This window comes from Festucalex cinctus, chromosome 15 (assembly GCF_051991245.1).
Source record: "Festucalex cinctus isolate MCC-2025b chromosome 15, RoL_Fcin_1.0, whole genome shotgun sequence".
Lineage (NCBI taxonomy): Eukaryota > Metazoa > Chordata > Actinopteri > Syngnathiformes > Syngnathidae > Festucalex > Festucalex cinctus.
The window spans coordinates 23,280,193-23,292,468 of record NC_135425.1 but is presented as its reverse complement, the minus strand read 5'-3'; the positions used below and the strand labels follow the sequence as shown (position 1 = coordinate 23,292,468).

General features: G+C 41.2%; 1 protein-coding gene across 5 annotated transcripts in view; it reads left to right on the top strand.

The window, feature by feature from the left end:
- mzt2b (mitotic spindle organizing protein 2B) overlaps nucleotides 1–12,276 on the top strand; it is a 76,310-nt gene that overhangs the window by 16,569 nt on the left and 47,465 nt on the right. For 4 of the 5 annotated variants that reach the window (XM_077496548.1, XM_077496546.1, XM_077496545.1 and 1 more), the window contains exon 6: nucleotides 9,148–9,240. The exons of the other annotated variant lie outside the window; for it this stretch is intronic. In XM_077496548.1, coding sequence (XP_077352674.1) covers nucleotides 9,148–9,217 — 70 coding nt within the window. In that variant the 3' untranslated portion in view covers nucleotides 9,218–9,240. The remainder of the gene's footprint in view (nucleotides 1–9,147; nucleotides 9,241–12,276) is intronic. 5 annotated transcript variants of the gene reach the window in all.

The window sequence follows — 12,276 nt, the reverse complement described above, 5'->3', positions numbered from 1 at the left end:
TGCAGTTTGGTGTGAAAATAACGTCAAATGATATAATAATGTGTTAATAATTTCACACATAATTCGCACCAGATTATAAATCGCACCCCCGGCCAAACTATGAAAAAAACTGCGACTTATAATCCGAAAAATACGGTACACAATACGTGATCTACGTACACAAAACGTGCTCTACGTACACAAAGGAAAAAAAAAAAGTTTTGCGGACGTAAAAAGCAATTCTACAACTACGGATACAAGTCACGTGACTTTTGGCCAATCACAGCGTAGTAGTTCTTCGAGTTGGCCAAACGCTCTCGCAATATGGCGCCGATTCAACAGCGCCCCCTGCTGTTTAGTTTACCGGCTCTGCGCGCGTGGATCTTGAGTTTTCGGCACATAGAACTGCTCGGCAGAATATTACTGCCAAAAGTCCCCCCCCCCCCCCTTTTTTTTTTTTTTTTTTTTTGAAGAATAGGCCAAATATCAGCGTGGTTGTGTTATGTCATGTCAGTGCCCTGACTCCTCTTGCACGTGTAAAGACAGATTATCTACATTTTTCTGCCACATGCTTGCGGTCTGCCGCGTTTATGCACGCATGAGAGCACGCGTGTGTGCGCGTGTCGGCTCGCCCATTGTGTCGTGTGCCGGCATTGTCTACGCCGCGGCGCTGGAAGCGGGCCAGCGTCAGGCGACGGCGACCCCCATTGTGGGCGACGGGCTGGCGTACGCGTTCACCTGTCTGTCACCCGAGCGAACGCTGTCGTGCTGCCAATATTTGCATATACACCCCCGACCTGCCTGCAAACATGTTGTCAATGCTTGACTTATTTTTACGCATGCACACACACTCGGATTATTTTCAATTCCTACGGGGAAAATGGTTTGAAAAGTCGGGGTAGGCAAAGTACGGCAAGGGGACTACGTGTGGCCTGCGCCGGGTAGTTTTTTTTGTTTTTTTTTCCCCAAGAGTCCTTTAACGTTTGTTGCGTTATTTTTGCAGTTTCCTCCTAAAACTGTTTCATTTATGCATCTTTGTCATCATTCTTTTATTCATTTATCTCATGAAATGATTATTGTATTAATTTGTTGTAAATTCAAAACGATTAGGGAAAAAAAACAATTATATATATGCACTTTAATTATTACGTAATTGTTAAATACATCATAATAAATCAATAAAAGTAAATTTTTTTGCTTCTGTTTGTTGCATTAATTGAACCGTTTTCGACCCGTTAAAATTGTTTCTCAAAAAAAGGTTTATTCAAGCTCAGTCCATTTACCATTTTTACTTTTTATTCCTTTATCTCGGGTTAATTGTTTTATTGTAAACATTAATTTAAAAAAAGGAAAATATTTGTAAAGGTAAATTTAATTTGATAAGAATTTCCTTTATTTAGTTATTTATTTTAAAATAATAAATCAAATAATCATCATACAAAATAAAAAGGAATACATTTTAAAATAAACTTAAACTATGAAAGAATAAAACTAATAGCTATTTTACGTATAAATATATTAATCAGTTAATTATAGATAATAAAATTGAGCCTAAATTATTTTATTTAAAAAATTAATTGTTTCTCTCCATTTCAAAAATCAAATGTCACCCTTGCAGGAGTTTACTTGTGTTTAAACTTGATGACAGACAAGTTTGTTGCATTTTGATTTTCTTTCTAATTTGCCTTGTACAATGAAAAGGTTTGCACCAGATTATTTCGATTTACGTTATTTCCATTGCAATTTATATATTTTTTTCTCCCTTCACAATCCAAATCTGAGATGGATGTAATTGTTGATTGCTGTGGTTACAGTTGCCCATCCCAAAAAACAAAAACAAAAACATCAATCTTGCAGTAAACAGTAAACTTTTGCGTTTAGCAAGGATGTAAACAAAGTGCTCAACTTTAATGACTGCATGAATTCATTGTGTAGGCCTTATTGTTATAACATGCAAATTTAGCTAAAATGTGTTTTCTGCTGCATATCCAACTCAATCTTGACGCTGCAGTATCTTTGGACATGTGGCCCGACATGACGTGCGTGCGTGTCCTGACAGTAATCACCCGGCAGTGATTTTTGTCTTCTTTCATCCATCTTTTCCCATTTCACTCTGGTGACTTTCCATTTCCTCGCCATCTTCAGCCTCATATTCCGCCTCTATCTCTCGACGCCAAAACACCCCCCCTCCTCGCCCCCCCCCCCTCCCTCCCCTTCCCTCCCTCTTCCTTCCCTTTCCCTTTTCCCCTCGGCAGGCTGGTGATTGACACTTACAAATTACCCGGCGGCAGTGGCATTGTGTGTGACCCCTCTCTCTCATCTCCAGCCCGCCGCCGTTTTGTCATCTAATTACTGTGAATCCCCGGCCTGCTCCCCACTGCTGCATTTTTAATATGCACCCCCCCCCCCCCACCACCACCACCACCAATCTTCTCCCACCTCCACCCTCTCCCTTTGCACACGCACACACCCGTTCACCTGCTTCACCTGCATCTCATCCCAACACTTGGAGTGCGAGCTCATCGTCTCCATATCCTCCTCCTCCTCCTCCAGTGCGCCCTCCCCGGAGTGTTTTCTCTCCACCACCTCCATTATCACGCCATCACCTCCTCCTCCTCTTCTTCCTCCTCGCTGAAGTGTCACTCTATCCCGCGTCCGTGTCACTCCGTCTGTTTGCTTTGTCGTCTCCATTCGGACTGTTTGGTAAACACGTCGTCGGCTTTGGGTGATCAATGCGCGCTAATGAGCGCTGGCAAGCAAGCTGCCACGGGATCCCGCGATACGCTCTTCTCGCATTTGGCATCGCTCTTTTTTTTTTTTTTTTTTTTTTTTTTTTTTATCGTGGCTTAACAATAGCAAGCAAAATACAATCCTTAAAAAAAAAATAGCGCTGCGCTTTTAATTGCAGTCATTGTTTGCACTTGGGTGACTTGTGCTGCTTTTCTTTTCTGAGGCGATGCTGAATTCCATTATATGAAGACACCAAAGAATCAAGAGTCACCTTTACAGGAAAAGAATGAGCAGAAATGATCTCTACGCCTCAATGGGACAAAAAATTCTTAATCGAGTATGAAAAATATGGGAGATTGTTGTCACGTGTAGGACAGCCAGTAACTTGCAGAATTATGGGCACAGTAAGGGCCGAAGAATTTTACGTTTTTTGCGTTATACATCATGCTGACTTTAGACGTAGGGCTGGACGATTATGGAGAAAAAAAAAAAATCACGATTATTTTGAATGACATTGAAATCCCGATTAATAAAACGATTATACATTGATTGTAAAACTCAACATTTTTCTCAACTACTAAGACTCTACTCAAAATTATGATCATAGCCTTACGCCCATTCACCCCTTCACGTTGAATACTTTATTCTTGAACACTATTCTTTTGAACATTATTCTTCATTTTCAAACTTAAGCGCTTACATTACCCTCTATCATATTTATTTTATTTTATGCTGGGGACTTAGTTGGCAAACCTGGGACCTCAGGGATTGTATTTTGTGCTGACATCTTGAAATGTTTGTTGATATGACCACAAAAAAATTTCTTGGATGTATGTGTATCATTGAATTTAGAGGAAAAGAAAATTCTGTGAATTTTTAAATAAAAAAAATAATTAAAAAAATAAAATGAGAATACTGTATACTAAAACAGTAATTGCAAAACAAATACTAGGTGTTCCTGTGTGTTTTGGTCTCTTGGGGGCACTGTGGTGCCGTGCATCCAGTGTACACGCTTACAATGACAACAGAAGAAAGTTGAGATTGAATTCTATTAAAATAACTCGTTTTTCACAAATTGGGAAGAATTTGTGCATTTGAGCAGTGTTATCGTACGTCTGGGTATGTGTTTCCACAACATTTATGTATCAATATTAACTATTACTCCCGAAGTTAATGCTAACTTCCTGTTAGCATTTGAATGGGATCCTCCATTCACTTGTATTAGCGTTATCGCTAGCCTCGCGATGTGTTGAAAAATGAAGCATGTTTTGTATTTAAATACACACTGTATGTAATTCTTCTTATTGTGTGCTTAATTGTTCATTTAACTCCAACTGGAGTGTCATTAAACAGCTTAAAGGACACTTATGGAAGGCAGAATTGCACTGATTCACTCCGAGCTAACGACAAGCTACATGTTGCATTCAGGGTCCTCTCACAACGTAGGGAACTTAGCGTTCTGCACATTAATCATTTATTTTTTATTTTTTATATCATTATATTTTAATGACCGAGAGAAACCAAAATCGAAATGGCGAGAAAATTTCGGTTAATCGTCCAGCCCTATTTAGACCTCAAATTCTGGGGTTCACTTGCGAGTGAGGAATTTAGGGAGAGAGCCAATAAAATGCGGCACAGCAGGTGCAGTGAGGTGAGACGGTTAAGTTTTGGGCTTGTGAAAATGTCAACTTCTCAACTCAACATGGCCGCGATATTAACAAACAATATGAGGAGATTGTCGTCACTTGTAGGCACACAGATTTCTGCATTCACATTATTTTGGATTTTTTAATAGTCTCACATACCATGCCTTATTTTATAGAGATGATTTGATTTTGCGTGTCTGTGTGTGTGGTGTGTGTTTGAGTCATCCACAGCCAGACAGTGCTCCCCCGTCGATCCCTGTCTTCTAGCTAGAAATCAACCGAGCGTGGCGGGCCGCAGAGAGAGAGAGAGGAAATACTGTAATGGCGCCTTAAAGACTGAACACAATTCGTTCCAGGACGTGGCGAGAAGAACGAGGGAGATTGTCGTCACATGTAGAACAACTTCTGAAGCGCCTTCTTCAATCACTTATTTTTATTGTCATGTTTATGCTTTTTTTTTTCTCCCCACTTACAACACATGATAAGATTGAAGTCACATCACGGTGGTTCCGGGGTTGTTGTTGGACTTTATAGCCAGGCACTGTGTGGGGCAGATGCGCGACACTGTTGGACTGAAGCGGGCCCCCGTCACCCGGGCCCGTTCCTACCTTTTTTTGGACGCGGCTCTCGGGGTGTGGTGCGATTTTTAGCGTGGCCTCATTAGCTTGTCACAGGCCGGGAGAAATATGGGCCTCCTGAGAGAGCGTCTCAGGGACGGCGACTGATGAAAAGAGAGCGAGGAAAGGCGAGTTGACAGCAGATGCATGGACAAGGCGGAGAAATAGGCGTGGAGGGAAAAAAAAGAGAGGTATAAGAGGAGGGAGGTGGTTGGGGGGGTGTTGGTAGGAAGGGACGGAGCGGAAGGAGGAGGAGGGTGGCGGCGCGGTGGCGAAACTAATGGTCCTGCCTGGAGAAATGGTAGTCGATCAATCATCTTTAAACAAAAGCAGCAGCCCCGGGAGAATATTTAAGAAATGCTTATTTAATTAATAGTCCCCGTGCTCATATTTATGGGCCATCCTTCCTTCAAATATTAACCTTCCAGGTCCTTGGAGGCCTCAGTACAGCTGAGCCCAGCACAGGAAGTCACCTCGCTTTACTTGGACTTTATCAACTTGGAAAGTCTTCCTCCTCTCCTGGCCTCAATAAGCAGCCACTTTTAGGGATTCCCCATATATAGACCCTTCCTTTACTGCCACACGTTATCAAAACGTTATCATTCACGTCATCCTTGAAAACGTTCTATTTCATCAGATTTCGTCATCTTTCAATGTAATTTGATACACGGGCAGCCCATTGAAGAGATACAATGCTGCCATCTGGTGGCCATAGTTAGTGTTTTTGATTCCACAACCCATTGACCAGGCAGCGCTGCACTTGGATGTTGCACTGCTCATTGATTAAAAAAAAAACAAAAAAAACAAAAAAACATAGTTGACGTCATTTAACGTTTATGGCGGCATACATTGTGATTTTATTAATCGGGATTAAACGTTTTTGGCAGTCAAAGAGCTAAGTACGCCCCTTGCGGCGGAGGGCAGGGCGTCAAAGCGAAGTGAATTAGAAAACAATCAGTGTGAGCTAGAAAATAAGTCAAACAGTTGAATTTGTGCGCGGCCGACGGATGCTCTAATGCAGGGGTGTCAAACTCATGTTAGCTCAGGGGCCGCATGGAGGAAAATTTATTACTAAGTGGGCCGAATTGGTAAAATAATGGTATATAACTTAAAAACAATTGCCGTCAATTATACGCAGATTTTTTTAGAGTTTTGGGCCAGCCTTAAATTATGGAGCTCAACTGTAATATATTGTTTCCCAAAAAAAATAACACAAGTGCAAATGAAACGCGGCAACACTTTGCCTGTATGAGTTCCGAACATGTTAAATCTACTGTTTTGCATATATATATATATATATATATATATATATATATATATATATATATATATATATATATATATATATATATATAGTTGCCAGAATGCATTGTGTGGCACAGTTAATGAAGTTATAAGGACGTTAATCCCTTTCATATACATACATAAATGTCAAAAAAATATTTTCGGAAAAGACACACGAAGCTGCCATGTTAGTACCAAGTGGTCATTTTTTTTTACCATGATTAGGACTCAGCTGGTCTCCAAATTTTAGAAAAATTTTGAAAAACATTCTCAAGAAGCCCTGCCTGAAAAGACCCAGTATGTCGGCCATTTTGACTTGAAGTGGCCATTTTCTCATCGCGAACTTGCCAGAACTTTTTTTAAAATTCAACACCTAGATCCAATTTGACTTGGGGGGGGGGGGGGGGAATTTGATAGGCATGTGTTCCTTGAGTAGACCCACAAAAAAAAACAAAAAAAAGTCTCAAGGAGCCATGGATGAAAAGAAAGTCTGCCAATTTTGTTTTGAAGTGGCCATTTTGGAGTCATTTGGGCCATTTTCAGGGGTCCTTCAAATGGGAACTCATCCAAGAGATTTTGTCTGATTGCTACCAAACTCGAACCTCGCATACTCGACACATGGCTGACGCTAAATTGCGCCGAATTCAAGTTTTCAAAAACCTTATAGCACATCTCCACAAAGCCTTGCCTGTGATAGCCGTACACCTCGTAGAGTTTCATAGGCAAAATTTTTCAGACACTTAGATTTATTTGTTCGTTAAGTTTTGGCATTTTTGTCAAAGACTAATCACCACTCTAAACATATTGTTTGATAAATACTTTTTTTTTTTTTTTTTTTCCCCCATCTGTGACGAGGAATTCACAGGTTGCGACACGCCCGCCGCCGCTTCAAATGAGCTCACAGGTGATGCTCATTTCAGACCCCCCCAACGCTCTCCACTCGACACGGCTGCAACCGTGCTCATTTTGTGAGCTCGTCTTCAGAACAGCCGTCACTTAGTAGCAGAGTTCTTCGAGTCGTATGTTTTGACGTGTCATTGCACGAAACTCCGATTATTTGTGTGAGTCAGCTGCTAAACGGATCCGTCCACCATTTCGATTGACCGTTGACCACACTGCCAGAGGCGGCACATCTGGAAAGTCGGGAGAAATTATTCCTCGGTATCTCTTATCGTGCAACCTGTCGTGACGACGTCGCCAGTCCACCCATGTTGAAAATGGTGTCAGTCTGGATGGAAAGTTTTCTTCCCCTTTTCCCTGGGGAATCCTCCAAATAATCATCAAACTTTGATGCCATGTTCTGGTTGCATTAGATATGGAGAACAAACAACTTTCATTAATAGGACGAAATCACCACCAAAGATTAACATAAACACAGATGTGTAGACTGAGAGAAAGTTAAAGTGTGTACATCCTGTATTTAAAAAGTGCATTTTCCGGAGTGAATCCGGCAGACAGCCCCTTTAAATATCGACCCCCCAATATATCGTGATAATTATCGTATCGTGACCTTCATATCGTGATAATATCGTATCGTGATGTTTGAATATCGTTACATCCCTACTTGTCAGACTGGTGGGCAAAATTGTGAACCATTTGTGTTTTTAAGTCATGTGACTCATTTTCCCATTTCAGAAATTTGATCAGACACTCATGTTGAGATTTAGTCTCAATTCAATTCTTTCATTTTTGATGAAACATAAGATTAAAAACCTAATGAAATGATTATTCATGTTTTCATTTCCTAATTGTGGCTTGCCAATTAAAAGTGGAAAGAACAAATAACACGTAAATTGACTGACTTTGTTTGAAATGAACTCATTTCCACCCAAACTACAAATGTATTTCTTTTTCCACAAGTTGTCCGTCTTAACCTGCTCCGCTTGCTACCCAAAAATCAGAATCCAAGATGCGATTTTGATACCTTTCTCAGCGGGAGAGCGCAGGTATTCCACAAAAAAAAAAAAAAAATGCTTTGCATATTGAGTGTGTGTCTCTGCACGCCTGGTGTTTGTTCTGCATTATGCATGTCTGAACAGGAAAATTGCATTGCACGGGACGAGGGGGAGAGACAATGACACCATATATATATATATATATATATATATATATAGAGAGAGAGAGAGAGAGAGAGAGAGATGTATTTGAGGCGAAGCGGGCGGGAGAGCGAGAGCAGAGCGGAGGAGAGAAAGAGAGAGAGTGTGGTTTGAGCGAGAGAGGTTGTTGCTGGAAAGCGTGAAGACAATAATGCAATGTGACACTTCAGAAATGAGAAGCCGGTCGCCTTGGCAACAGGCCCTGGGCGAGGGGCTAGCGGGGTGTAGGGTGGGGGGTGGGGTAAGGGGGGTGAGGGCGAACGAGATAGCGAGTAAATGATGTTTGATCAGAGGCACCGTTGTCGGACGAGAGAAGCCTTCAGGACGGGATTGCGGTCCCGACGGATGGTCGGACTCTCTGTGGAGGAGTTGGGAGGGGGGGGGTATTTTTCACGGCTGATGTTTGCCTTCGGGGATAGGGTGGAGGGGGGTGGGGGAGCGCCTTGCCTCCAGCAAAGCAAATTTGTCCTTTAATTGTGTTTTCATTCTTATATGGGATCAATATTTGTTCACACCTCACAGGCTTTTCTTATTAAACATCCATACGGCAGCGCGATACCGCATTGATATCGTCCATCCATCCAATACTGCACACCCTGGATCGGTCGCCCGTCAATCGTTGGGTGCGTGCAGTATAGAAAAAAAAAAAAACGCATTCACACTCAAATTAACACTTACGCACAATTTAGAGCTGTGACTTAACCTTTTTGAAATGGTAAAAGATGTTTTTTGTGTGTGTGTAACAATTCCAGAATGAAATTCTGGCGTTTAATAATTTTGCTTCTGTTGTGTTAGGGCTTCTCCGATTACGATTTTGACCCACCACTTGTTTCAAAAGAAGTTCCTACTATCATGTGGTCTCTAAAGAGAACAGAAACTCCTGGCTTGGTAAGCACAGATGTTTCATAATCTTATTTATTTTATTTTTTTTTAACGAAAAACACTGGCAAGTGTGAGCATCTGAAAAATGGCTTAATATTCGGGTTTATGGCTTGAAAAGAAATTGGGGGGGAAATTTTTTTATTTTTTATTTTTTAAATTTGGTGTGTGGCCATGAACGTGTCACCATGATGTTTGGACCCGTGGTTCTCAAGGTTTTTATAGCAAGTAGCACAAAATAAATTAATTGGCCCTCCAAGTTCCTATAGTAGTTAGTAGGCTGAATAGCTTCGGCCTCTACCCGTCAGCCCTTCTTTCGGATGTCAATGTTGCAAATGATGTGATGTGATTGATGTAAGCTGTAATGTGTCCGAAAGGAAAAAAATGAATAGGCTCGTGTTTATAAAAAAAAAAAAAATGGTCTCCTCAAAAGTCTATTTATTATTGGAAGATCCTGCAATATTTTGCAGTTTAACAATAACTGTGCTGAAACACTGGAAAATCTGTAATACTGTTCTTAAATACGTAAAATGTTTTGCACATAAAAGTTAAAGGGATACATGACTTACTTAGCCATTTTTGGCAGTCAAACATTAATATATTGCCTATAATACATTTGATATTTTCATTATTTTTCATGTACAATTAGTACCTTTAAAACACATTTTGCAACTTGCCGTCGACTGAAAATGACATCACAAGGGCTCAGGTAACCAATCACAGCTCAGCTCAGCTTGTGAATGTCACGTGACCAAACCTAGAAAACAGGTGAGCTGTCATTGGTTACCTGAACCCTTGTGATGTCATTTTCAGACAACAGCAAGTTTTTTTGTTTTTTTTCAGTCGACAGCAAGTTACAAAATGTGTTTTTAAAGGTACTAATTGTATGTGAAAAATAATGAATGTATCAAATTAATTACAGACAAAATATTAACTTTTTATTGCTATAATGGGGGAAATAAGTGAAGTAACCCTTTAACCAATTTACTGATTGGGATCAAAAAAAAAAAAAAAAGTTGAAGACACTACAAAATTACACGTTTAATTGTGATTCTTTTGCGTACCACTAGAGGGAGCTTTCGCACCACCAGCGGTACTTGCATCACACTTAATATTTTATTTTTATTTTTTTAAATGTATATTCTTTTATAATATTTGGGGGGTGCACAGCTTAAAAAATGAAAGTGCTCTAGAACAACCCAGTGAAACACCAAAATTCCTCTTTCTTTTTTTTTCTTTCTTTTTTTTTTCTCCTTCAACGCTGCGGATCGTGCTTTGCATAAATTGTCAAGTAAACACAGTCATGTGTACAAAGTTTATAAAGAATTGCCTGCACCAGCGCGGCACACATTCTACAACTACACACGCGCGCAACCGCGCACGCACGCACACACACACACACACACAGGCAGCAGCATTGAATGCGATAGGGAAGTGAAAAATGATTAACCCGAGGTCAGCTCTCAGCCTCAATCTCGGCGGCGCTCAAAGAACATCCTCGCCTGATTTACACTCGTCATGTTCCACAGCACACATTTGCATATATTTATTAAATTCGCCGCGCGGCGGAGAATAAAATATAAGGCGGGGGAGGGTGCGAAGGAGGACGAGGAGGGTGGGGGGGGGGGGGGGTTATTTAAGGGAGGCGTGTTTCGGATAGATTTGCCTTTCATTCATATTCACCCCCCCCCCCCCCCCCCACTCCACCCCCCTCCGACTTTCCTCTTCTGTCTCTGTGTTTTGTTCATTAGCGCAGAGGTCAGCGCTATAGCTAAGCGTCACGTCGTGGCTGTAGGCGAGAGAAAACATGGCTGCCGCTCCACCACCCCCGTGGCGTTGACCTCGTTATCGCGGCGACGCACGCCGCAATTTATCGGTTAGTTATCGGAAAATGAGTCACCGTTTTCTTTTTTTTTTCTTTTCCTGGCGACAATTGTGGCCTGGAGGTTTTCAGATACCTTGGTTATCATCCCAGCGAGGAAAAAAAAAAAAATGAATGGACAAAATTTGCCGTCTCTTCGCGTGATTGTTTTGTGTGCTACATGCTAAATAATTATGCTAGTAAATGTAACGTTCACTTGACGTCACTTTGCTCATATCGTTGCGCTAGTAGTGTGCTTGCCTGTTTAAGACCGTGATATTGCGTTCTCCGCGTATTCACAATTTGATATTCACAATTCACGAATTAATGTATTCACAGATTTCTCGATTTTATATATATATATATGTATATGATTTTGTGGAGGTCAGGATCTTGGTCCTCAGGGTTGTGGGCTATCATCCTACTCTACAAAATAAATGAAAAATAAATGAGCTGTCTGGACACGAGAGCAAACATGACATGTCTATTTTTGTTTCGTGTACTTGCCAGAGCAAAATGTTGTGTTGCGGTAAAATGAACAATTAGTTGTCAAGTGGCAATTTCCTCCCGCGCTGGGTTCCGTATGAAATACGTGGGCTGATCAATTCTACAGTGATGTGTTTCTGATGTATAATTGATGCGAGATAACGTTCACCCTTTCGCCGATATCCTGCTTTGCTGGGTTCTGTGTGAAAGGCTGGATGAATCTATTCAACTGAGGCTCATTTTGCTGAATCTGCTTGAAAAATGCTCATGTCACAATCGACTTGTTCGTTGTCGTGTAAAAAATGCCAGTGTGATACTTCACTGGGTTCCGTGTGAAAGGCACAGGCTGTGCTTCTTTTTGTGGGATCTCTGTGTGAAAGAATCTAAAGTCATCTTTCTTCCATCGTGTGACGGAGATTCATGTGGCAGTCGACTTGCGCTGTGTTGCTGTGTGAAATTGACAACATCCCTCGCTGGTGTTTCTGCGTGAAAGGCACAGGCTGGACGAATCTATACAACAGATATGCCATTTTGGCAGAATCTCTGCGTGAAAAACGGCCCGCGTCGCCATCGACTTGTTTTTGTTTAACGTTTCATCGAGCGCTCCGTAACGACGGGACGTGTTACTTAATCACCGCAAGCTTGCTTTGGGAAGAAAAAAATAAAACACACACAAAAAACCGTTGAGTGTGCAAACA